At 48.1% G+C, this 23,640-nt stretch overlaps 1 protein-coding gene, 1 long non-coding RNA gene and 1 pseudogene across 2 annotated transcripts; 1 reads left to right on the forward strand and 2 right to left on the reverse strand.

Moving 5' to 3' along the window:
* Positions 1 to 4,377: 4,377 nt before the first annotated feature.
* Positions 4,378 to 6,574, forward strand: LOC128790546 (maestro heat-like repeat-containing protein family member 1). The gene is made up of 7 exons (XM_053947389.1): positions 4,378 to 4,567; positions 4,752 to 4,900; positions 5,158 to 5,305; positions 5,509 to 5,699; positions 5,785 to 5,922; positions 6,191 to 6,305; positions 6,477 to 6,574. Exons 1-7 carry the CDS (start codon positions 4,385 to 4,387, stop codon positions 6,537 to 6,539), a joined length of 987 nt encoding a protein of 328 aa, XP_053803364.1. The 5' UTR covers positions 4,378 to 4,384; the 3' UTR covers positions 6,540 to 6,574.
* A 55-nt stretch (positions 6,575 to 6,629) lies between these two features.
* Positions 6,630 to 20,156, reverse strand: LOC128790547 (uncharacterized). Its single transcript, XR_008431794.1, has 3 exons — positions 19,890 to 20,156; positions 8,149 to 8,364; positions 6,630 to 7,365 (listed from the first exon to the last, which is right to left on the reverse strand). It is a non-coding gene; the product is annotated as an uncharacterized LOC128790547 (long non-coding RNA).
* A 2,575-nt stretch (positions 20,157 to 22,731) lies between these two features.
* LOC128790599 (NADH dehydrogenase [ubiquinone] 1 alpha subcomplex subunit 10, mitochondrial-like) overlaps positions 22,732 to 23,640 on the reverse strand; it is a 37,582-nt pseudogene continuing 36,673 nt past the window's right edge.

A 23,640-nucleotide genomic window follows, 5' to 3' on the forward strand; every position in this document is an offset into this window, starting at 1 on the left:
TTGACCTCTCTTAGATCCTGTACTAATCGCTATCTTCCATCCGGTTTCTTAACTGGTAAAATTGGTGTATTGTGGGGTGACATGCACGGCTCTAATACCCCATCTTGAATCAATCCTTTTATTACGGGACTTAACCCCTGTTTTCCTTCAGCTGAGATGGGATATTGACGGACTTGAATGGCTGTAGTTCCGGGTTTCATTTTTATCTCTATCGGTGGTATGTCTAATAAACCTCAACCACCCTCTTCTGCCCACACCTGGGAATCTATTTCTTTCTCGTCTTCTCTATTTAATCTCATAATTGTTGCTACCATCTTCCCTTCTTTCGGAACTACCCCATCCCCATCTTTATTTGTAAATCACGGCCGAGTAAGTTACAGTTCAACTTAGGCATAAATAGTGAATCAACACATCCTTCCCTTGAATTTCCTCTCACTATTACTTGTTTAATTACAGGTACTTCAAATGGACTGTTGCTTGCCCCTCTTACTTTACAAGTTGCTCTACTAAGTTTGCTCCTTCTGGTATCTTAAAAACACATGACCTATCAGCTCCTGTATCTACTAAAAATTCAAATTCTTCTCTCTGAGGGCCTACTTCTCAATTTATCGAGGGCTCTGCTTTTAAATCTTTTACTGCCCTCAGAGAATAGAGCCCTTGACATCCCTAATCTTCTCCTTCTCCAACTCCTGTCTCAGTTTCTCTGTATAATTTCTGGCCCTTTACGAGCTGCTTACAATATTTCTTAACGTGACCCCCTTACCGCAGTAAAAGCAGTCTGGTTTTTCAAATTCTCCTCTTTGGTCTGGTTTTCTCTCCCTCTTATACCATTCTACCTCCTTTTGGGTATCTTCCTGTTTTCCCTGACTTTCCCTTGCTACTGCTATCATGATCTTTGCCTTCATTTTTGCCTTTTCCTCCTCCCTCCTTAAATACACCTTTTGTGCTTCCTTTAGTAACTCATTTAAACTCCTTTCCTGCCAATCTTCAAGCTTTTCTAATTTTTTCCTGATATCATCCCAAGCCCTTGTCACAAAGTGTACCCTAATGAGTACCTTTCCCTCCTGGCTCTCTGGGTCCACACTGGAGTAAAGTTGAAAATTTCTTTTGAACCAGGCTAACCACGCACTTGGAGCCTCGTCCTTTTCCTGATGGCTATCAAATGCTAGCTTTGCATTGTTTGCTCTGGGAACTGCGCCCCTGATTCCTTCTATGATCAGAGATCTATATTCCCTCATACTTTTCCGCCCTGCTTCATTATTCGGGTTCCAATCCAGTGGAGTTAGAGGCATTTTAACATCCTGGGGGGAACATCTGCGGGGTTGCCCCTTCTATTTTCTTTCTCCCATGCTTTTACTCCTGCAATTCATATCAGCTCTACCTCCTCAGGAGAAAATAAAATCCCCATTATTGAATTTAATTTTTCCCAGGTATAGATATTAAGACCTAGGAATTGATCTAGCTGGTTTGCGATTCCAAGGGGATCCTCTACTAAGGTCTTTATTTCTTTCTTAAAATTCCTCCCCTCGGAAGCTCTTAACGGGGCATTCACAAATCCTATTCCCCCACTGGCTCCTCCCATGGGAACTTTCCTTAGGGGAAATAGTCTTTCTGCCCTTTCTCCTCCTGAGCAGCACTCTTTCGTTTTCAATCGAGTGTTATAACGGTGGGATATTGGACTATCTGTTTCAGCTTTACCACAATTACAACCTTGAACTTTATTACCTTGCACACTATTCTGCCAATCACTGTTTGTTACTGATCCCGCTCTCTCTTCAATCTTTGTCTCACTTATGTGTCTTGGAGGGGTTAAGACAACATTCTGTGGAGGAGGTTGATTAGCACCCGATATTAGGAGGTTTGGAGGGTAAGACAAAACATTAATACTGGAGTCAGGGCTTATAACCAGCTGACTTGAGGTTGTTAATGTACTTCCTACTGATGGTGTGCAGAGAATATGGGGAGGAGTTTGAGAGGTTGAAGGCGTAGGTTGGACAGGTGGAGGTGTTGGAGGAACAGCAGGGGGAGAGGGTGGAAGATAATCTAAAGGGTCTCACCTTCTTATGGGCTCTTCCCTTGCATCTTTCAAGTCCTTAATGTCCTTGGACACTTTGTACGCTTTAGCTTTTTCCTCCAGGGTATTACTTTCTAACCAATAACTTGCATACTTAGTTTCTTCATTACTCACACTTTCCCTCGAATTCACATGTTTGTTTACAGCTAAACACAACCACCTGTCCTTTGAACCATACCAAGGCCAGTAAACTGACCCTTCTTGAAGAGCTTCCTTTGGCCATATCTCGACCCAATACTGTATCATCATTATTTTATCTAATTCCTTAAACTTCTCATCACTTTCCCATTTTTCAGTCATTTCTCCTAAAGGGCTACTGGGTGGAATTTCTTTCAGCTTACCCTTCTCAGTCCTTCCCCTACAGGAGTTCTTACTAGTACACAGCCCCATTTTATAAATGGACAACCAACTAACCTAGCAACCAGTAACTCAAATGAGTTCATGAAAGGATCTACACTTATATGAAATAGGACAATTGAAATTACTCTTAACAAAATAAACTGATGAATCAATTGGAACCTTGATTGGTCAAAAATAAATTCTATCCAAAATATTGAATACAACAATCTAAAATAACGTAATTAACACCAGACTGAATAATCAAGTGATTGAAATAAAATAAAAAATTAAATTATTGGCATTTAATTAAGACAATTGAAATAAATAATTAAAATAAAATAAAAATTATCAGAATTAAATTAATTGGAATCACAACATGAGAATTGTGTAATTGCAATAAAGAAACATTTGGAGTAAAACAATTAAATTTCAATAAAATGATTGGAAATAAGCAACCAGACTAGAATATGATCATTTAATTTTAAGTATTGTATCTAACAAAATAATGGAGTTCACAATTTTTTAGATTAAAACAATTGAATAAAATAATTAATAATATGAAATAAAACAATTGAAATAAAGCAATTGGAATGAAACAATTGGAATGAAACAATTGGAATGAAACAACCGGAATATAACAACTGGAATAACAATTTCTAATCCAGGTCAGGTTTAAATAACTGAAAATCAAATAATTGAAATAGAATGAAATAATTAGTAGATTTGAAGCAGAATGACTGAAATTAAATAATTGGAATCACAATTGTCAACTTTAAATAAAATTATTAAATTGAATGATTGAAATTAAATAATGAAATTTGACAAAACTTTGTAGAGTAAAACAATCAAATAAAATAATTGATAAATTGTAATAAAATGATTAAAATGTAGAATCAAAATAAAATGATACTATTAGAATACCAAATGAATCTAACAGAAAGAATTAAATAAATCAATCTGAATAGATTACAATAATAAGATCAAACTAAATATAACTAGAAATAATCCAAAATACCAAATTGGAATTCTCGTAATTGAGATTAATACAATGGACAAAAATTAATGAAATAATCCAATAAAACAAACAATCTATAGAGACAAAAACTCACAGAGGTAGGGCTTCTATCCCCTGTAGCTCTGTGTTAATTGTATATCCTGATTTTCACTGATCTGCTCCTACAAAGCCACTCCCATCTGTGAGGGATGAATGGTTTTGGGGGGCGTAGGCAAATATAAAAGCCGATGTATTCCTACTCCTTTTTCTCAGTTTATAAGATTGTGGTTTTGAAAGGGATAACTTCTGCTGGTGACTCCTGGCTCCACTAACATTCAAAACTTTACGAGGACCAATTTTTTCCAACTCTATATTTAATACAGAATGTGTTGCACCTGCATTCACCAGACATTTCATTTTCCTCAAATTTTCCCCCAGTTCTATTTTGACCAGAGCGTTTTCTGGGGGGATGCCCGCCAGCCAGCCCTTGCATTGATTCTTTGCCAGATGCAGCCCTGGACAGGACACAAGAGCAGGAACCCGTCCGTGGCCGCTTCCGCAAAAGCCTGAAGGTACCAGCAGCCATCCCCACATGGGCTGGGCCTGCTGTCACTGCTCAGCCCAGCACCATGCTTGGAGCACTCCATGGAACATCCCGGGCTTCCCTGTCCTTTCTTCTCCTGCAGATGTTCCGGCAGTTCCTGCGCATTCAGCGTAGAAAGACCGGCAGCACAGCAGCTGAGGGCGCAGCTGAGCCTGACTCGGGGCTGACCAAGCTCCAGGCAGAGCCTGATGTCAGCCCAGGTTCGGCTGAGCGCTCAGAAGACTCTGAGACCTCAGAAACTGAAACCTGGGCAAAGGCTCTTCTCACGTCAATGACTGAGGACGTGGTCATCACAAACAGCGACAAGGAAGAGACTCAGGGCCTTACAACTACTGGCACCAGCCCAGATTCACTGGAGTACTCTGAGGCTGCAATGAATGATCACAGGGCAAAGGCTGACATGGCACTGACTGAGGATGTGGCCATCACAAACGCCAACACCGCAGAGACTAAGGGCCTTGCAAATACTGACACCACGCCCACTCCCACTCTGAGTCAGGAACTCATATTCGACTGTTTCAAGGAGCCTTGTGTTTCTTCTCACCAGCAGCAGCAGGTAAGCAGCCTGGGTCCACACCTGGAGGCCTCCCAGGATGGTGTGTCCCCTCAAGCCATGGTCTCTGGGCCCCCTCAGCCTTTGAGGCCAGCACAGTGTGGTGGGAACAGAAGCACTTCTTGGGGGAAGCTGGGGAAGTTGTTCCTTTGGACAGCGCTCCAAGTCTCCCCCATGTCTCCTCCAGGTGCCAGATAAGGTGGAGAACATCCACCAGAGTCTCATGTCCCACGTCTCTGTGGATGCCAGGCTGCAAACGGACATTGTGAGGCTGGCAGAAGAACACCCTGCTGACGTGGTGCTGACCCTCCTGCGCTGTGCCCCAACGTGTGACAGGTACGGGGCCCACGAGCCTTGAGAGCTCAGGGCTCAGCAGCCTTTAGGGCCCGTGGCCCTGCACAGCCTGTCCAATGGTCTCTGCCAGACAGGCAGAGAGGCCCAGGACCCTCAGGCCCCTCTGTTTCCTGAGCCTGCTGCCAATGCTCCCCCCCTGCCCTTCAGGGCACCAGGCCTCTGTCACCTGGGTCCCCACAGCTACGCAGGGCATGGTGCTGTGACTGAGATGCCCCTGACACAGAGCTGCCATCCCACAGAGCTGCTGCAATGATGTGGAGAGCCATAGGCTCATCGGGACCAGCACTGGAGAAAGCGCTGCCAACACTGCTCTGTGTGATGGAGGACTGGCCTCTGCACAGAATGTGTACCTCCAATGGGGACAACAAGGATATTTTTGCCCTGGCTGTGAGTTTCTGGGCCTTTGCTCAGCCCCAGGTCGCCTCTCCAGCAGCTCTCCATCCTCTCCATGCCTCAGGCGCTGGGCTGAAACCTGGCCTAGGGGCAGGCTCAGGGGGCAGCAGGCCTGCTGCTCCCCCTGCCTCTGCCCTTGGGCCCTGCCCCATGGACACCTCAGCACTGAGCACTGCCTTGGGCTGCTTCTTTTGCAGGCTACTCTGGTGATCTGGCTGATTGTCCAAGTGCCTGAGTGCCACAAGGCGATCATCCTTTATTCCTCCCGCCTGTTTGTGGCTCTGCTCTTCCATGTTGTCATCACCACACAGCAGATGCCACCAGAGGAAGTTGATAATTTCTGGAGTGCATGCCAGGAGAAACACCGCCTTCCCAGCAAGCCCAACAGGTCCCAACAGTCCTCCTGTCCTTCCTATGCCCTTGTGGCCAGCGCCAGTGCTGCCAGTGTGACCCGGGCTTTGCTCTGCACACAGGTTTGCAGTGCAGGCCATGAAGGCTCTGCTCTGCCGACTGCAGTGTGACCATGTGGTGGTGGCTATGGAGCGCAAGCATGGCTGGGACACGCTGCTGTGTGCTCACACCCAGCACTATGCCGTGGGTCTGCTGGCCAGGTGAGACCCCCTTCTGCCCACTGGCCCCAGCATTTGTGCCTGTGCCCCACACAGTCCCTGTGCTCATGGGCCAGTGGGCCTCTTCAGCGGGAGACAGCCAAGAAGACTGGAAATGGCTGGGAGAGGAGGGTGCCCAGAAGGGGCTGCCTCTCACAGGGCCCACATCCCCTCCAGGGATGCTGGGGAAAGACCAGAGCTCTGTGAGTCAGTGCTGGGAGAGCTTTGGTCTCCCCACCTCAAGGTCTTGATGCCTTTTTCCCCCTGTCAGGGAGATGCTCCGTGCTTTGATCCCTTTGTGTTCTCGCATCGCACTCCACTTGCTCCGGCAGCTCAGCAGGGAGGAGCCGTGCTGGGATCTGCCCTTCCTGGCATTCCTTGTGGAGGTGAGCCTGTTGGCCAGCGCTGCCTCGCTGAGCTGCCTCCCAGCTCTCTGCCCTCTCGTAGCCACAGCTGCCAGGACAGTGCCCACGCCCTGTGCTGCTGCCTGAGCCCAGCCCTGTGCACTTCTGGGCTCCTGCCGGCCAGGTCCCCTGTCACTGCCCTGTGCCTTTCAGGTCCTCGAGTGCCTGGACACGACTAAATGTGGTGACAGCATGCTGGAGATTAGGTCATGGTAGCTGCAGAGCGAGTGCAGGGAGCGGCGTCGCCTGGCACTCAGAGGCCTCGTGGTGCTCTATTGTAAAATTCATGCGAACCCAGTGGGAAGAAATGATGTCCGACTCCATTTCAGAATGCTTCATGATTTCTTTATTATGCCTAAACTATAATACTTTATTACACTATAAAAAGGAAGTTACTAAAACTACATACCTACTTTTCTAACTACCATATCTAACTCACTAACTACTCGTGACCCTGTTCGCGACAGTCCAGACACAGATGGATTGGATTGGCCATCAGGCTCAAACAATCCTCACCAGAATCCAATCAAGAAATCACCCCAGGTGAACAATTCTCCAAACACATTCCACATAGGAAAAACAAGGAGCAGATATAGAAATTGTTTTCTCTATCTCTGTGCACCTCTATGAAAAATCCTGAGAGAGAGAGAGAAATGTGCTTGCCACTATCACCCTTTTCTGTATAAATAAATTAAAAAAAAATAAAAACTGCATTTGCAATTCTTCTGCAGGGCCCTTGCAAAAGAGAGAGCAAACACATCTCAAGAGGTTCCCTTATCAATTTGCTAGTTATCAGTCAGAAGCCAGATCAGATGCCGATGTGGAATGTTCAAAGAGATCCTTTACCTGCCAAACACCTACTTCTATCAAATCTCTAAAACAAAACTTACAATATAAAAACCCAAATAACAATGAAAACAATGCTCAAGATTCAAAGTCCAAACAGCTGAGTGTCAGGAGAAGGTGTCCATTGACTGGAGATGTTGATCTTGACATCCTTAAAAGTCCTTCTCAATCCTGAAACAGAGAACTGAAGAAAGTCCTGAAACAATTAAAAAAACATAGAAAACCACTAAATGTGACATCATATAATTATCAAACACCAGAACACTGAATGTCATCCCAGAGACTGCAACAGCTGATAAAACTCAAATGAGAAGAGCTGGAAATCATCTCCGGATCATGATTTTCCAAACTCCCCTGATTTCGATGCAAATACATCTGGGTGATCGTCAACCATGCAAACATACCTTTCCCATGCAAAAAAAAACATCACCAAATTCAAAAGAACTGAGAAAATCCCTGGAATGCTATGGCCAAATCTCTTAAATCAACCACTTTTTCATGTTTTGTCTTTTCAACCATCTCTATTTAATTAATTTTAAAACTAATTTTAATGTTTTTTTTTTCAGAATCAGAATGCCCATCAGCAGCAGGTTTTAGGACCCTGCGTTGCTGGGCGGGACGGTGGACCCGGTCTGGGCGGGCAAAACAAGGATCCCAAACCCAGCTGTGGGGGGCACGGGGGCCCCCGGCCGGGAGGCTGGAGCAAGGAGCCCAGACCCGGCCGGCAGGGCAGTGGCCTGAGCACCGGTGGGCGGCCCAAACCAGGCTGGTGGGGGCGGGCTTTTCATCTTCACAGCCCACCCCCACCATGCGGCCAGCATCACGGCAATTCCTCCAGCATTTTGCCTTCCCCCCACACCACCCGGGTGCTGCTGAAGCCACAGCCTCTTGGGATGCCCCTGCTCCCGCCCCCCGAACAGGAGCGGGATGCACGGGCTGCCCCAGGACACAGCAGGGAAGGTGTGTTCCCCAGAGGAACCTTCAGATTCCACAGCATGATCAGGCTGGCGCTCAGCCACGGGTGCACACCCCTGCGAGGAGCCAGGCTGTTGGTGCTCGCTGCTGTCGCTGTTCGCAGCACCTGGTGACCCGGTAGAATCAGCGGGGATGGGGGCGAGGCATTGCCACAGATGGATCGATTGCCGGCTGCAGCACAGGGAGGCTGGTTTCCAAAGGCGGCGGGGGCAGAGCGAAGCTGTTATGAATAAATTTAAGGTTTAACCATTTGTTTGTATGTTTAACCATTTGTCTGTTTACTCCGCAGTTCGATTGTTTGTATGTTCAGTCATTTGTCTGCTTATTCCACAGTTCGGAAGTTCACTTGAGTGTATTCACTGATTCCACCCCTGTTCGTATTTTCCCTACCTGATGTATTTGCCCCTATGCCCAGTTCACACTCCGGTTGTATTCCCCTAGTTTTGGTATGTCCCCCTGGTGTTAACCCCTTTGTTAGAAGCCCTTTATTCCTAGTAAGTTGAACCCTCTTTGTCCCCTTCATGGCGTCGGGTAGTTCAGCCGCTGCTCCCTGAGGTGACTTCCTGATTCCCAGGAGGCCTAGCGTATGCTGCATATTAATTGCCGGACCCCAGCTGAGGACTAAATCTGGACTCAGACCACAAACCAAAGTAAGGACTGCACAACAATCCACATCTACAGGACAGGAAAGTCTCAAAGTATCCGAGAAAGCCTTCAATACCTGTGGAGCCGGTCGCCATGACTGGAGAGAGGTCCGAACAGAGTAACCCCCTTAGACCAATGAGCCATAATTGAATCTCTGGACGTATCCTCCGAGGGCAAAGACCCCGACCCTGCCATAATTGACAGGATTGTCTACCCCTCCTCTGGGACGTCGACTCACCTGGGAGTAGCGTTGGCCTTGTGAACGCCGTACCCCCACCCCCTTAGGCTACCTTTTTATAAAGGCCTTATCAGGAAAGGAGCACAAGGTCTCCTGGCCATTTATTATTTACTTCAATTGGGGGCTCATCCGGGATAGACCACACCCACGAGGGCCCAGGAGGACTGGCCATCCGCCTCGGACCTTCCCAGGACAACTGCCCACATCCGGATGGCGAAGACAGCCTATGGGGGAGTCGGCAACCGAAGAGCGTCAGCTTGGTAAAACCTCCGGCGGCGGGATATGGGTGATGAGTGAGCATGTGTGCGAGTGACACGGGGGCCGGCAGCTTGGACCCCCACGGCAAGTGAGGACCCCTAGTACTGGGGTTCCGGACTCCTGCGAGGGGGCCGGCTGGGAACGGGGGGAAGCGAGAGAGGTCTGATTTGGGCCCGGTGAAGCGAGTGAGACGCCTCCCTCAGGGGTTAGCTGATTAGCTTTGCCTGACTAACTTGTGAGGTGGAGGGAGGGACGACCCAGGCCCCGCTAAGACCTAGCCTCAAGGGAGATATGGGGAGGGAGTAGGGGCCAGAGAGGGCCTCCGAGATCTCCGCTAGGACCCAGCCTCTAGGTCAGAACCCAGGAATGCTGGAAGGGGATAGCGCTACCCTGTTGGGACTGGGCTCTGGGTTTCTGGGAAAGGGGGAGTTAAAGACTGGGGGAGGGATTAGCCTGCTAGGACTTCACTCCAAAACTTCCCCACCCTAGGGGTTGGCCATTGGAACCCAACCTGAAGGAGAAGGTGTGGGGAGGGACCCCTAGGTTTTATTTTAGGTGGTGTAGTTCCCCTATCCTTTGGTGTGTGTTTTGTTTAGTTTGTTTCAACCCTATGGGCAGGTAGAAGTGTTTTTAAGTGGCGGTGGGTTGACCTGCAGACCCCAGGCTAACCCGGGCACTCGGGATCCTGGGGGAGTGTGAGTCGGGCACAGTCCAACCCTCTGGGCAGGTAGAAGGTCGTGGTGTGTTGAAAGTCGTGGTGTGTTGACCTGCAGACCTCAGGTTAGGGTCTAGGCACTTAGGCTCCTGGGGAAATGTGTGTGTGAAGCATGTTCCTTCGGGCAGGTGGAGGACAGAGCATTAGGGTGTTGACCTGCAGGCCCCAGGCTAACCCTGGCGCTCAGGAACCTGGGGAAGTGTGAGTCGAGCGCAGTAAGGATTGAGGGGGACTGCAGTTTTGTTTTGTTTCGGTGGATTCTTAATTGGTCTCAGGAGGTAGAAATTTGTTTTGAGTGAATCAGTTGTTGAGAAAGAGATAAGTTTTAGTCCAATTTGTGTTGTCCGTCAGTTGTTTTGTGTTTGGGTAGGGCACATTAAGAGTTTTTTTTGTAATACCCTCAGGATGGGTCAATGTACTAGCAAAAGGAGCTCCCGTGGTAGAAAGGCCAAGAGAGTTAAGAACATTCCCCTGAACAACCCCCTCGGGAGAATGTTAGGTGACTGGGCAATGAATAAGGCAACCTGGGATTTAGATAAGATTAAAATGATCTATCTTTGTATGGAAGTATGGCCAAAGCTAGATACTGAATGGCCGTGGTTCGGGTCAGAGGACGCCTGGATGTGTGCTCAATTAATGCAGAGTTTACGTAGTCAACCCGAGCCAGAGGAAGAAGAACTGGTATACGCTGCCTGTTGGGGGCAGGAAAAGTCTGGAAGGAAGTCTGTTGAGATCTGCAAGTTAAAAGAATGCAAGGAGGAGCCAGACAGAGAACAGAAAGAAAAGAGTAAGCCATGGGATTCCCTAGATCACCTGCCTCCTCCTCTTCATCCTATAGGTCCCCCAGAACCCTTACCGCCACCACCAAATCCTATTCCATTACCCCCTCCACCAAACTTTACTCCTATACCTCTTCTCCCTCCTCCAACTCTCCTTCCCTTACCTTCTTCTTCACCTGACCCTCAAACCTCTCTGTCCCAAACTACCAGTTCTTTGTCTGCTTCATCGCCCTTAACAACTTCCCCCACTCCTCAAACTCCCCTTCCACAACCTCTTGTCCCAGTACTTCCCCCTCCTTCTCAGGTGTCTTCTCCCTTGTCTCCACCACTTACTACCCCGTCATCGTCCGTAATTCCTTTAACCCCTCTTCAGTCATCCCTACAGACCCCTATCTCTACTGCCCCCAGAAACCCGCCTCAAGCCTCCCAGCGCCAGGTTCCCATCCCTGCCCCATCTCAACTCCCTGACTCCCTCTCTACCCCTACTTCTTCCCCATATACCCTGAGTTCTTTAGTTTATTCTGAACACCCGTTAGCAAAAATTGCTGCTCCTATGTTCATGTCTCCTTCACCAAAGGTGGTCCCTAAGCCCCCTCGTCAGTGGGGAGAACCCTGGCCCTCAGTAGATAATTCCATTGAAGCTGAGGATTTGCAACCTCCCCAACCTCACAATGAGACCCCACGGGAAAGATTAGATGAGGGTCCATATTGTAATACAAGATCCCGAGCTATGTGGGCAGATCGGTTATTCCCCTTAAGAGAGGTACCTATGGGGGGAGTTTTTGGTGGGGTAGGACACGTAAACGCACCCCTTACCTCCTCAAAGGTAAGAGGCTTTAAGAAAGAAATGGGTAATCTAGTAGAGGACCTAGTAGGGGTATCGCAACAACTTGACCAGTTTCTTGGCCCTAATATTTATACTTGGGGGGAGCTCACCTCCATTTTAAAGATATTATTTAGTCCTGAGGAAGTAAAGTTGGTTCGAGCTGCTGCCATAAACATTTGGGACAGGGAAAATCAAACTGGGGTTCCTGCAGACCGTAAATTACCTGTAGAAGATCCAGGTTGGAACCCCAACCAGGCACAAGATAGGAGGAATATGGAGGAGTTCCGGACTCTGATAATCAGAGGGATAAGAGAGGCAGTCCCCAAAGGAACCAACTCTAAGCTGGCATTTGATTGTTGTCAGGAGAAGGATGAGACCCCCGCTGCTTGGTTGAAAAAGAACTTTCAGCAATACTCCAATATAGATCCGGAGAGCCAAGAGGGCCAAGTCTTGCTAAAGGTTCAGTTTGTATCCAAGGCATGGCCAGACATTAGGAGGAAGCTAGAGAGGCTGGAAGATTGGCAGGAAAAAGGAATCAATGACTTGCTAAGAGAGGCTTTAAGAGTGTACTTGCGCAGAGAAGAAGAGAAAGCCAAGAGCAAAGCACGAATGATGATTGCAGTGGCAAGAGAAAGTGTAGGGGTAGGGAAAGAAATAGCTGAAGGGAAGGAGAATCCCAATCCACCTAGTGGAAGAGCACCCTTTAATAAAGCTCCCGTAGCAGCTTGGTGAGTGAGGCCCAGGCGGCCTGAGGATTTAAAATGTTATTATTGTGGAGAGGTAGGACATTTTAAGAGAGATTGGCAGAAGGCCTCTCGAGATGAAGCCATCGTGAGAGAGCAGGAGGCCCTTGAAAGAATATTAAGAGGGCAGGACTAGGGGTGTCAGGGGCTCTATGTGTTGGGGGACCTCATGTACCATTTTATTGAGCCCTTGATAACTTTAGAAGTAGGTCCCTACTTTCAAGTGTTTGAATTTTTAGTTGATACTGGAGCAGATCGTTCTAGTATTAATCAAGTTCCACTGGGAGTAACAATGGGAGGTAGGACTTGTGAAGTTGTGGGGGCAGAGGGCAGACCCTTTCCAGCACCAGTTTTGGAAAAAATACTAATAAAAGGAAATTCCCGGGCTGGTCAGGTAGACTTGGTTTACCTCCCTGATTTAGATACTAATTTGTTAGGCAGAAACCTCCAGGTGCACTTGGGGATAGGAATAATTCTTCAAGGGGGTAGGATGGTGGTTAAAATGCTGAGGTTGACTGAAATAGATTTAGGGGAAATAAGTCAAGAGGTTTGGGCTGGAAAGAGAAAATATGGGCAGTTAGATATTCCCCCTTTAAAGGTACAGATGACAGAGGGACCTCCTATACAGGTCAAACAATATCCATTGTCTTTAGAGAACAGAAGGGCTTTAGAGCCCATTGTTCAATCTCTGCTAAGCAAAGGTATTCTGGAACAGTGTATGTCACCGCATAATACCCCGATTTTGGCAATCCGGAAGGCTGAAGGGAAATATCGCTTAGTACAAGACCTCAGAGAGGTCAACAAAAGAACAATAGCGAGACACCCTACTGTACCAGATCCCTATACCCTTCTAAACAAAATCCCTCATCATCACGCATTGTTCACTGCGGCGCGGGTTTTTGCTCTCCCTGGCTGCACGCGGCTCCTGGGAGCCCGGCTGTGGCGTAGCTTCCACGTGCTGCCGGGGTTTGCTGCCGCGGGTTCCCGGACACGGCTCCGTGTCTCGGGCGCGTGGGTTGGCCAGCCTCTGTTACCGTGCGCTAGGGGGCCGGCAAAGAGGTAAGGAATTTGTCCATTTACTCCGTGCTTGGCAGGAACGGTTTATTGGTCACACATGGCGCGTTTCGATGGAAAGACGCGACCGCTCCCGGCACTCGCATGGGAGAAAATGGCGCCTGACTGCCGGCGGGATAGGGCTTTATAGAGGGGCGGGGCGAGAGGATCCACGGCCTGCCGCCCAATAGGGGCGGCTGCCGTGGCAGTGACGCCAGCAACAGCGACCAACCAGAGAACCCCGCAGGGGCGGGCACCGAGCCGCGGGCTGAGCGGGATTGTGTGGCTCGGGGTGGCCAGCACGGGGTTTCCCGGGGCCGGATGGCAGGGTGGTTACAGGAGTGGCACAGGGGTAAGAGCCAGCAGCAGGCAACATGGGGCCAGAAACCGCGGGGGGGAACAACACGGGGGAAACGCGGGATTACAGAACTTCACTTATTTTAACATAAATTAGAAACCCTAATCTAAACCCAAACTCCAGGATGCAACAGTTCACAACCATATATTTGAAGGATGCGTTCTGGGCCTGTCCATTAGCTCCAGAATGTCGGGACTGGTTTGCCTTTCAGTGGGAAAACCTTGAGGGGAATAGAAGGATGCAGCTAAGGTGGACCCCGTTGCCACAGGGCTTTTGTGAGTCTCCTAACCTGTTTGGGCAAGCTCTAGAAAAAGTAATGGAGGCCTTCACCCCCGAGGAAGGAGTACAGATACTCCAGCATGTAGATGATCTCTTAATTTCGGGGAAGGACCAGGAGCTAGTTCAGAGAACCAGCATCAAATTACTAAACTATTTAGGGACAATTGGACTAAAAGTATCAAAAGACAAATTACAGTTTGTGGAACCTCAGGTAATATACCTGGGACACATGATTGGACACAGGTACAAAAAGTTGAATCCTGAGAGGATCTCAGGGATTGTATCAATTCCAGCCCCAAAAACAAAAAGAGACATTAGGAAATTATTACGTTTATTCGGCTATTGTAAATTATGGTTGGAAAATTACACCCGGAACGTCAAATTTCTATATGAAACGCTGGTTCTTCCAGACCCAATAGAATGGACAAGAGAAGATGATGAGAGGTTAGAGAGATTCAAGGGAGCACTTATCTCAGCACCAGTCCTGGGGTTGCCAGATTTAAAGAAAGAATTCCATCTATTCGTTAATGCAGAAGAAGGGGTAGCACACGGAGTTTTAACTCAAGAATGGGCCAGTCACAAGAAGCCTATCGCGTATCTATCAAAACTCCTAGATCCCGTATCCAGGGGATGGCCAACATGCCTCCAGGCAATAGCAGCAACAGCTTTTATAGTTGAGGAGGCTCAAAAATTGACATTTCAAGGAAAAATCAGAGTATATACCCCGCATGACATTAGGGGCATTCTTAGTCAGGGGGCACACAAGTGGCTCTCCGATGCCCGAGTACTAAAGTATGAAATTATGTTGATGAGTTCAGACCACCTGGAATTAGTCACAACCAGATTAGTAAATCCAGCCCAATTTTTATCTGGAGGACCAGCCCCCGGTTTGGAACACTGTTGTGTGGAAGCTATTAGTTTGCAGACAAAAGTCAGAGTGGACTTAGGAGACACACCCCTAGGACAGGGAGAAATATATTTTTGTGACGGGTCATCGAGAGTAGTGAATGGAAAGCGGATGTCAGGATATGCAGTGATAAAAGTATCTGATGAGAAAGATCTAGAAGTCCAAGAGAAGGGAAAATTACCAGCACATTGGTCTGCCCAATTATGTGAAGTGTATGCTCTAAAGCGGGGATTAGAACTTCTGGACCAGAAGTGTGGAACAATTTACACTGATTCTCGGTATGCCTTTGGTATTGTCCACACCTTTGGTAAAATCTGGAGGAAAGGGGCTACCTGAATTCTAAGGGCAAAGACTTAGCCCATAGGGAGATGATTAAGTCCATCTTGGAGGCGTGACTGAAACCTGAAGAAATTGCAGTAGTACATGTGAGGGGGCACCAAAAAGGTAATACCTTAGAAGTACGGGGGAACCGGGCAGCCGATTTAGCCACAAGAGAAGCAGCCCAAGACCAAAAAGAACCGGTCAGAGTTCTGAAGTTAACAGATGCTACTAGCACAAATGGGGAAGGGGATACCTTAAGGAACCCATGGTATTCTCAGAGCGAGAACAAGAAGTTATACAAGAACTAAAACTGCAACAAGGGCCCCAAGGGGAGTGGATTCTCCCAGATGGGAGAAAGTTTATATGCAAAGCTCTAGCACGGAGAGTTCTAGCCGAGATACACCAGCTTACTCACTGGGGGACACAAGGACTGTGTGACCAATGCTTGAGGGATTATGTCTGTGTAGGAATATATGACATAGCAAGGGCGATCACACAAGGTTGTATAACATGTCAGAAGGTAAACCAAAAGGTGATGAGGAAACCTATACCAGGAGGAAGAAAATTGGCTGAGCGACCATTCCAAAATGTGCAAATTGACTTCACAGAAATGCCCCCAGCGAGGAGATATAAACATCTCCTGGTGATCGTAGATCGTAGATCACCTAACTCATTGGCCAGAAGCTTTCCCCACCCGAAACGAGACCTCGGGGACAGTAGTAAAAATTTTATTAGAAAATATTATCCCCCGGTATGGGCGAATCAATAATATTGATTCTGATCAAGGCCCACATTTCACAGCTCGCATTCTGCAGGACACCACGCAAGCTCTAGGGATAAAATGGAGGTTACATACTCCATGGCATCCCCAGAGCTCCGGCAGGGTAGAGAGGATGAACAAGACCATCAAGACAGTACTCACAAAATTGATTTTAGAAACAGGATTGGACTGGGTGAAGTGTCTCCCCCTTGCTTTACTTTGGATCAGAACTCAACCTAGAGCAGACCTGGGATTGTCTCCTTACGAGATGTTGTTTGGTCTCCCATTTCTAATCTCCCCTTACAGTACTGCGCAATATGTAGAGGGAGAAGAAGCATCCCGGAAATATCTAGAAACAATCATAAAAACACTAGGGAACTCAGGAAAAAGGGATATCTCCCCCAGACCCCTCCTTTAGAAACAAGCACCCATAACATCAGTCCTGGAGATTGGTTTCTAATTAGATCTTGGACTACTGCTCCTCTTAGCCCACGATTTGAAGGACTATTTCAAGTCCTACTTACTACACACACAGCCGTCAGGACCAGGGAAAAAGGGTGGACGCACATTTCACGAGTAAAAGGACCTGTGGAACCCCCAAGGGAAGAGGCTGGGTCAACGGACAGTACTCCAGCCTGGACTGCTATACCCACTGGAGCCTTAAAGGTGAAATTAAAGAAAACTCCCAAAAATTAATACAGTTGTTAAACTGCACCAGTAATAGTTGTTGCCTGCATAGTTTCTGTTACAAGTAAATAAGTTGTAAGTTTTCTGAATGTATTGAAACTGTTACCTTAAAACCCCCTTAAGAGATAGCTCCACTTCCTTAGAAGATATATATCTTCCCTTGGACAAGTGCCCCTCAGGAACAGCAAAGTCCAAAACAGGGAATAGGGGAGGGAGACAGGAAGGACAAGGTTTAAAGACCTTAAGACTCAGTTCCCCTGTGCAGTAGAGACACAGAAGATAATCCCAGGAGGCAAGACCGGGGGAGGTCAAGGGAAAATGACTCCTACCAGACTCCTGAGGAAAATGAGTTGACCCTCTATAAAAGTGATGATAATCATGATTATGAGTCCCTCTAGTACAGGAGGAATGGACTCCTGTATCAAGTGTTACCACCCCTTGTATGACGGGGAGAACTTGGAGTCTCTAGTAAGAGTACATACCAATTTGAGTCCTTCCTGTTACAATCAGTCCCAATTGGAAACTTGTAAAGAGGGAGGGAAGGTCTACTGGCTCACAAAGAATACGGCCTCTTTTAGGCAAAGACTCCTAGGGGACTGTCCCATGAAAAATAACTGGTTATGCTTTGAGAAAAAAAAAGATATAACTGAAGGGGGAGTGAATATAATTAAGGAAAAGAAAGTGAATATAGAAACTAGTAACAAAGAATGGGAAGATCTAGGTGGGAGGAACATGTTCATTGATTTGGTGTTGCCTTCTGCTGAGAAGGCAGGCGATCTGGTTTCAAGACACAGCACGGCGACCCAGCCTCGCCCGGGTCACTCGGGCCACTGACATGCACAGACACCAATGTCGTGGATGGTCAAATGGCGTTTATTACCTTATCTCGTGAGGTTACATAGTCAAGGGGGCTTTACTACGTCAAAGGGGGACGGTGGGTCCGGCTAGGGTTAGTAAGGAGTGGAAAACTACTGGAGTTAGGAGGGGCTGCATGCCTCAGGGGTGAATGATTACCTATAGCAGGATGAGGGGGGAAGGGTCTTGCTTTCTGTTACATCCCAAAATCTTCTGTTCACCTGTCCCTATCTACCACAATTTGGTAGAAAAGATCAGCAAAGAGTTAAACATCACCAGATGCTGGGTTTGTGGGAGCACACAAATGTCAGATGTGTGGCCTTGGGAAGGCATAAGCCTCAAACCAAGAGAAATTTTGGAAATCAAACAAATAGAGGAGGGACAAGTGACACCAGAGTATAGAAGAAAGGAGAGGTGGGAATTAAAGAACAGTGTGATTGGAGAAGAATGCATTTTACGAACAGGAAACAAGTTCTGCACCCCAGTGGGAATGATGGCTTGTAAGTGATATTTAATAACAAAAGGAACACCATTCATCATGTCTTCGGTTCCCCAGGAACCCAACCGGTATTGGAGTATGAGTAAAAGAGAAAGGGGGTGTGCATACAATGAGGGTTACGACTTGTTTGAGTGTGCGGATAAAGGAATTAACCCCTTTTGGGGAACGACGTCTATATCAAAGTTTTGGGAATTCCCTCATGAAACTGGGGAAGGGTTCTGGAAGGTTCTGGGAGATCTTTTTTGGATTTGTGGGAAAGCAGCTTACATGCATCTACCAGGGGATTGGGCAGGCAGTTGCACAATAGGAATCATAAAGCCATCCTTTTTCCTACTTCCCAAAGAGGCAGGTCCAGGGTTAGGAGTTCCTTTATATGATAAGCTGAAAACATCTTCGAAAAGGGAAAAAAGGAGTCTGGTGGAATTGGGAGGAACCCAAAAATGGAAAGGAAAAACATGGACTCCTGAGGAAATCATTAAGACATATGGACCTGCCACCTGGGCGCATGATGGCTCGTGGGGGTACCGGACCCCTATATACATGTTAAAACGTATAATTAAACTCCAAGCAGTAACAGAAACCATTTCCAATAGGACTGCCCTAGCCCTAGACCACGTTAGTGAACAACTTTCCCAAACCTGCACTGTTGTATATCAGATAAGACTAGCTGTTGACTACCTGCTAGCAGACAAGGGAGGAATATGTGGGAAGTTTAACACCACAGAGTGTTGCCTTGAGATAGATGATAGGAGTGAAGTAATCCGTAACATATCTAAGGAAATCAGGAAAATTGCTTATGTCGGAACCCAAGAATGGACTCCGCTTGTTAACACAGACTGGTGGGATAACTTTTGGTCATGGAAGAGTAGTTGGTGGAAAAAGGTAGCATTTATCGCAGTAGCAGGGTTAGCTGGACTGCTATTCTTTCCCTGCCTTATACCATGCTTAATTAAAATAATTATATCTGCTATCCAATCAGGCAGCATGATTCCCACTTCCCTAGAAGCCTCCAAAAAGAAAGGGAAAAGAAAAACTAAAATAATGAGGTTAAAGGGTACAGAGAGAATGACAGCCAAGGAAGTGTACGACAAATACCAAAGACTGAGGAAGTTTGACTATCAGGAGCTAGAAACTGCTAATTGAGGCGGGCTTACGCCCGGTCAAAGTAAGAGAGGGGGGATTGTTATGAATAAATTTAAGGTTTAACCATTTGTTTGTATGTTTAACCATTTGTCTGTTTACTCCGCAGTTCGATTGTTTGTATGTTCAGTCATTTGTCTGCTTATTCCACAGTTTGGAAGTTCCCTTGAGTGTATTCACTGATTCCACCCCTGTTCGTATTTTCCCTACCTGATGTATTTGCCCCTATGCCCAGTTCACACTCCGGCTGTATTCCCCTAGTTTTGGTATGTCCCCCTGGTGTTAACCCCTTTGTTAGAAGCCCTTTATTCCTAGTAAGTTGAACCCTCTTTGTCCCCTTCATGGCGTCGGGTAGTTCAGCCGCTGCTCCCTGAGGTGACTTCCTGATTCCCAGGAGGCCTAGCGTATGCTGCATATTAATTGCCGGACCCCAGCAAAGGACTAAAACTGGACTCAGACCACAAACCAAAGTAGGGACTGCACAACAATCCACATCTACAGGACAGGAAAGTCTCAAAGTATCCGAGAAAGCCTTCAATACCCGTGGAGCTGGTCGCCATGACTGGAGAGAGGTCCGAACAGAGTAACCCCCTTAGACCAATGAGCCATAATTGAGTCTCTGGATGTATCCTCTGAGGGCAAAGACCCTGACGCTGCCCCCTCCTCTGGGACGTCAACTCACCTGGGAGTAGCGTCGGCCTCGCGAACGCCGTACCCCTGCCCCCTTAGGCTATCTTTTAATAAAGGCCTTATCAGGAAAGGAGCACAAGGTCTCCTGGCCCTTTATTATTTACTTCAAAGACGTTGCAGAGGCAGGTTGCGGAGCGGAGGTTGCAGGTAGCAGGCGTTCGCCCTCCGTGGCGTGATGCGCGAAGAGAACAGTCGCTTCCGGCGCGGCGGGGCCGGCCGCCGTGGAGGGAATGGCCACCGGGGCAGGGGGCGCGGCCGCCGCCGCCGGAGCAATGACGGGCGGTGCCGGAGGCGCCGCTGTCACTGCCGGAGGCGCGGCCGCCAACTCCGAGGCGGGGGCTGACGCGGCGAGCGGGGCCGGCGCGGGCGCGGCCAGGGCGGCGCGAAGCGGCGGGGGAGGCGGTGTCTCAGCTTTCGCTGGAGCGGTTTCAGGCTGGCTCTCAGTGGCGAGTGCTTCTCTCAGCTCCGAATGGGGCAGAGGAGGAGGCGGCATAGCTGCGGGCGGGCGGACCGGCAAGGGAGGCGGTGCCTCCGCTGGGGCCGGCAGTGGTTCCGCAGCCTCCGAGGGGAGGAGGAGGGGCTCGCACGCTGCAGGAGGAAGAGGCGGAAGAGGAAGTGGAGGAGACGGCTCCTCTTGTGCAGAAGCAGAAAAAAAACTTCTGAGCCCTGGAAAAAGGCTCTGCCCCGCGCCCTGCGCGGGGGACACCAGCAGCGAAGACTGTCCTTGAACAAACTGGTCTCCATCCGGCCGTGATGGGGGGGGGGTGCTGAAGGGCCCCCGCTGGGCACGGGGGACCCCCCGCCCCGTAGAGACGTGCTCACTGGGGTCCATCCCAGGACTGTCGGAAAAAGCTTTAAAAAAACTATAATGTACCCAGGTACTCGGAAATCTTGCCTGACATGTTGCCTGACGACGAAATACAGGGACCTCCAAGCCTCTGGATCCAGGGAAAAAGCCAGACTCATGAAAAAAACCACAACTGTTTGCAAATTGAAGAAACTTCAATAAATCATTGTCGGAGATAGAGACTCCATGGTTCCGAGCCAGATCTCCCCAGACGGCAAACATAAGACCATCCACGAAATAAAAACGAGTGCTCAGGTCTGCAGACATCTCTTCCCAAAGTTAAAGTCCACCCCAGGTCAGGGCAGTACTATTATCAGAAAATCAGTACCTTCCAAAGGAAGGCAGAGGCGTCCGGCTACGGCAAACTGCTCGGGGCTGCACCTGGTCCTAGAGAGGATCCCAACGGTGTCTTGTCTTCCCGATCCCTCGCAGGGACTCCGGACACGCCTTTTCAAGAGGGCTCACCACCTCTCTCGTGTTAAATCACGGCTGTGGACCGATCAGATTGATCCAGGTCCTGGTTCCCCAGCTGAGGGGGAAGCTATTAATAGACATACTGGGATAGCACAGACAAGCACCAGTCACTCATCTCCTCTCTCCCCTCCTGTGCAAAGTGAAGCCAAGGGCAAGGTTGTTGCTGAGCTGGAGTGACCACAGGGAAAGCTGGTGGTTTTGCCCATAAATGGGACCTTCCCCAGAGAATCTGCCCTGGGAAAGCAGGCAGAGCCAAGCACAGGACAGGACAGGCAAGTGGCAAACCCCAGGCAATTGGAATTTGGAGAGAGAGGACAGACTGCAGATGGGTTTCATACATGCCCCTACGCAGAAGCATGGAGAGGATTCGAGCCGTATTATTTTTCCCTATCCAACTAAGAACTGGAGATAGATTCATCCAACTGGCACAGCATAGCCTCCAAAACCCAAATCTCTACACCTGGTTTGCTAAGAGATTTTTCTTGAGGTGTTGGAGTGGGAAGGAGGGAAGAGAAAAACACAGAGGAGGGAAGAGAAAAGCTAGTGCTCCTTCCTACAGCAAAGGGAGATAAAGTTATTTCCTTCACAGATTTAGCTTATAAACAGTTTTAAAGCAGAGTTAAAGCCTGAACAAAAGTTTTAAAAGTGCTTGAGATGCATGTTGTCATACCACAGGGCTCACCAGCCTTACTTTTCCTGACTGGAATTAAAGTCTTTTATATCCAAAGCTCAGCCTTCCGTGCTGCTGGAGTGGGTGGGGAAGGCTCCTAAAGCTGCTTTGCACCCCAGTAAGCCCCCCAGTGTCCCACAGCAGCTTCTCCAGCTCTACCCACAGCACAAAACACCTCTCCAGATCTGGCATTGGGCTGCACACACTGCCAAGTGAATTCCAGCACCCAGAGAAGTTGGCGACACCAGGATGGAGGACACATTTACAAACAGAGCTGCACTCTCCAGAGGAATCTTAAAACCACAGCGGGTGCTCCTTTCATCCCCACACCCCTCAGAGCTGGGACATGGTGCTCTGGGCAGGTGGAGGGAGGCTCACACTGCTCAGGATCTCACTGCACTGGCTGGGAGTCCTGAAGGGTTCAGGCATCCCTTCCCAGAGGACAGATGGATGAGACATGAAACACGGAAGCAAAGCCCTACAGGATCAGCAAAAAGAGCCACAGTTCTTCCCACTGCTCCTTCATCCAGTAGCTTACCAGGCCCCCAAGGCTCTCATTAAGGGACTCTTCATACTGGTTTCGATACAGGAAGGGGCACAAGCGAGACTTGGCTGCTTAACTCCAAGGTACTGCCCTAAATTCTTGAATGCCTGGCAGCCCTTTTCCTCAGTGGCTGAAGCAGCGAGCCCCATGCTGGAAATGCAAAATTAACTGCAGCCTAAATCTGGACAGTGGTGCTTAACCAACGCCAAGGTACCTCATTTCTGTGACTAATACTAAATTGAATGATTTCTTTTAAAAGAACCCTTCCAACTTGGACTTTCAGGAACTTGCAAAAATAATAATTTCACTTGTCTTTTATAGCCAACAAATACCTCACTCTATAGTAGAATCAAAGCAAGAAGCTGTAAGTACAACTGCTGGCAATTATTTTGACTGTTTTTTAGAATTTTAAGCAGAGATTTTTGCTGTATTAATTGAGATAACTCATTTCCATCTCTCAAAGAACTTGTTATGCTTTGCTGAGGTCCAGTCAGTGCCTTTCAGAACACGTTGTTGCTTCTAATGAACCTCATAGAACACCACGCACGACAGAACAAGATACTAACTTTGTGAGAGCCAGGAGGGTACAGGTTTAATTCCTCTTGAATCAGCAGAACAACACTAATCCTGGATAATAATGTGCCACAGTCTCGAGGAAGAGAAAATTCAGCTCTGATGTTCAGCCTGCCCCAGCTCACTTGGCTATCCCACACTGACTATCCAACATCCCTGAGTTCCTCAGGGAAAAACAAACCAGAATGAAGTGTTTTTCCCTCTGGGAGTCTACTCCCTTCTGCTGGGGACAGGAAATGATTTCAGCAGTGTTTCCTTGGTGCTACACAAGTGATGTGCAGCAGGTGCACTGAACGTGGCTCCTCTTCCCTCAGGTCCTGTGGGTCCATCCTGGCCAGGGCTCCAGCAGGAACAGATTTCATTTCAGCCAGATCCACTTGTCCCCAACATCAGCGTTGTAGCCTGGCTTGTACTTGTGCCCAGGGAGCTAAAGAAAGCAGAAAGCTCGGTCAGAACTCTGGTCACTCCCCTCAAAGTTCTGAAGTGCCTCGTGAGATCTACAGAACATGAAATACTGTTTCTACATTGTAATGATAAAACTTACAGAAAAACCAGTCTCTCAGAAAAGACTGAGCTGTGCAGCTGAAGGAGGGACTGCAAAAGCCAAAATATAAATACGAAAATGAGGCCAGTGA

Source organism: Vidua chalybeata, chromosome 7 (genome assembly GCF_026979565.1).
Source record: "Vidua chalybeata isolate OUT-0048 chromosome 7, bVidCha1 merged haplotype, whole genome shotgun sequence".
Lineage (NCBI taxonomy): Eukaryota > Metazoa > Chordata > Aves > Passeriformes > Viduidae > Vidua > Vidua chalybeata.

Coding starts and splice junctions, on each gene's coding strand:
- LOC128790546 (XM_053947389.1), top strand. CDS start 4,385: ATGAATGATCACAGGGCAAAGGCTGACATGGCACTGACTGAGGATGTG. Junction 4,901..5,157: donor TGTGCCCCAACGTGTGACAG/GTACGGGGCCCA, acceptor GCCATCCCACAG/AGCTGCTGCAATGATGTGGA. Junction 5,306..5,508: donor AGGATATTTTTGCCCTGGCT/GTGAGTTTCTGG, acceptor CTTCTTTTGCAG/GCTACTCTGGTGATCTGGCT.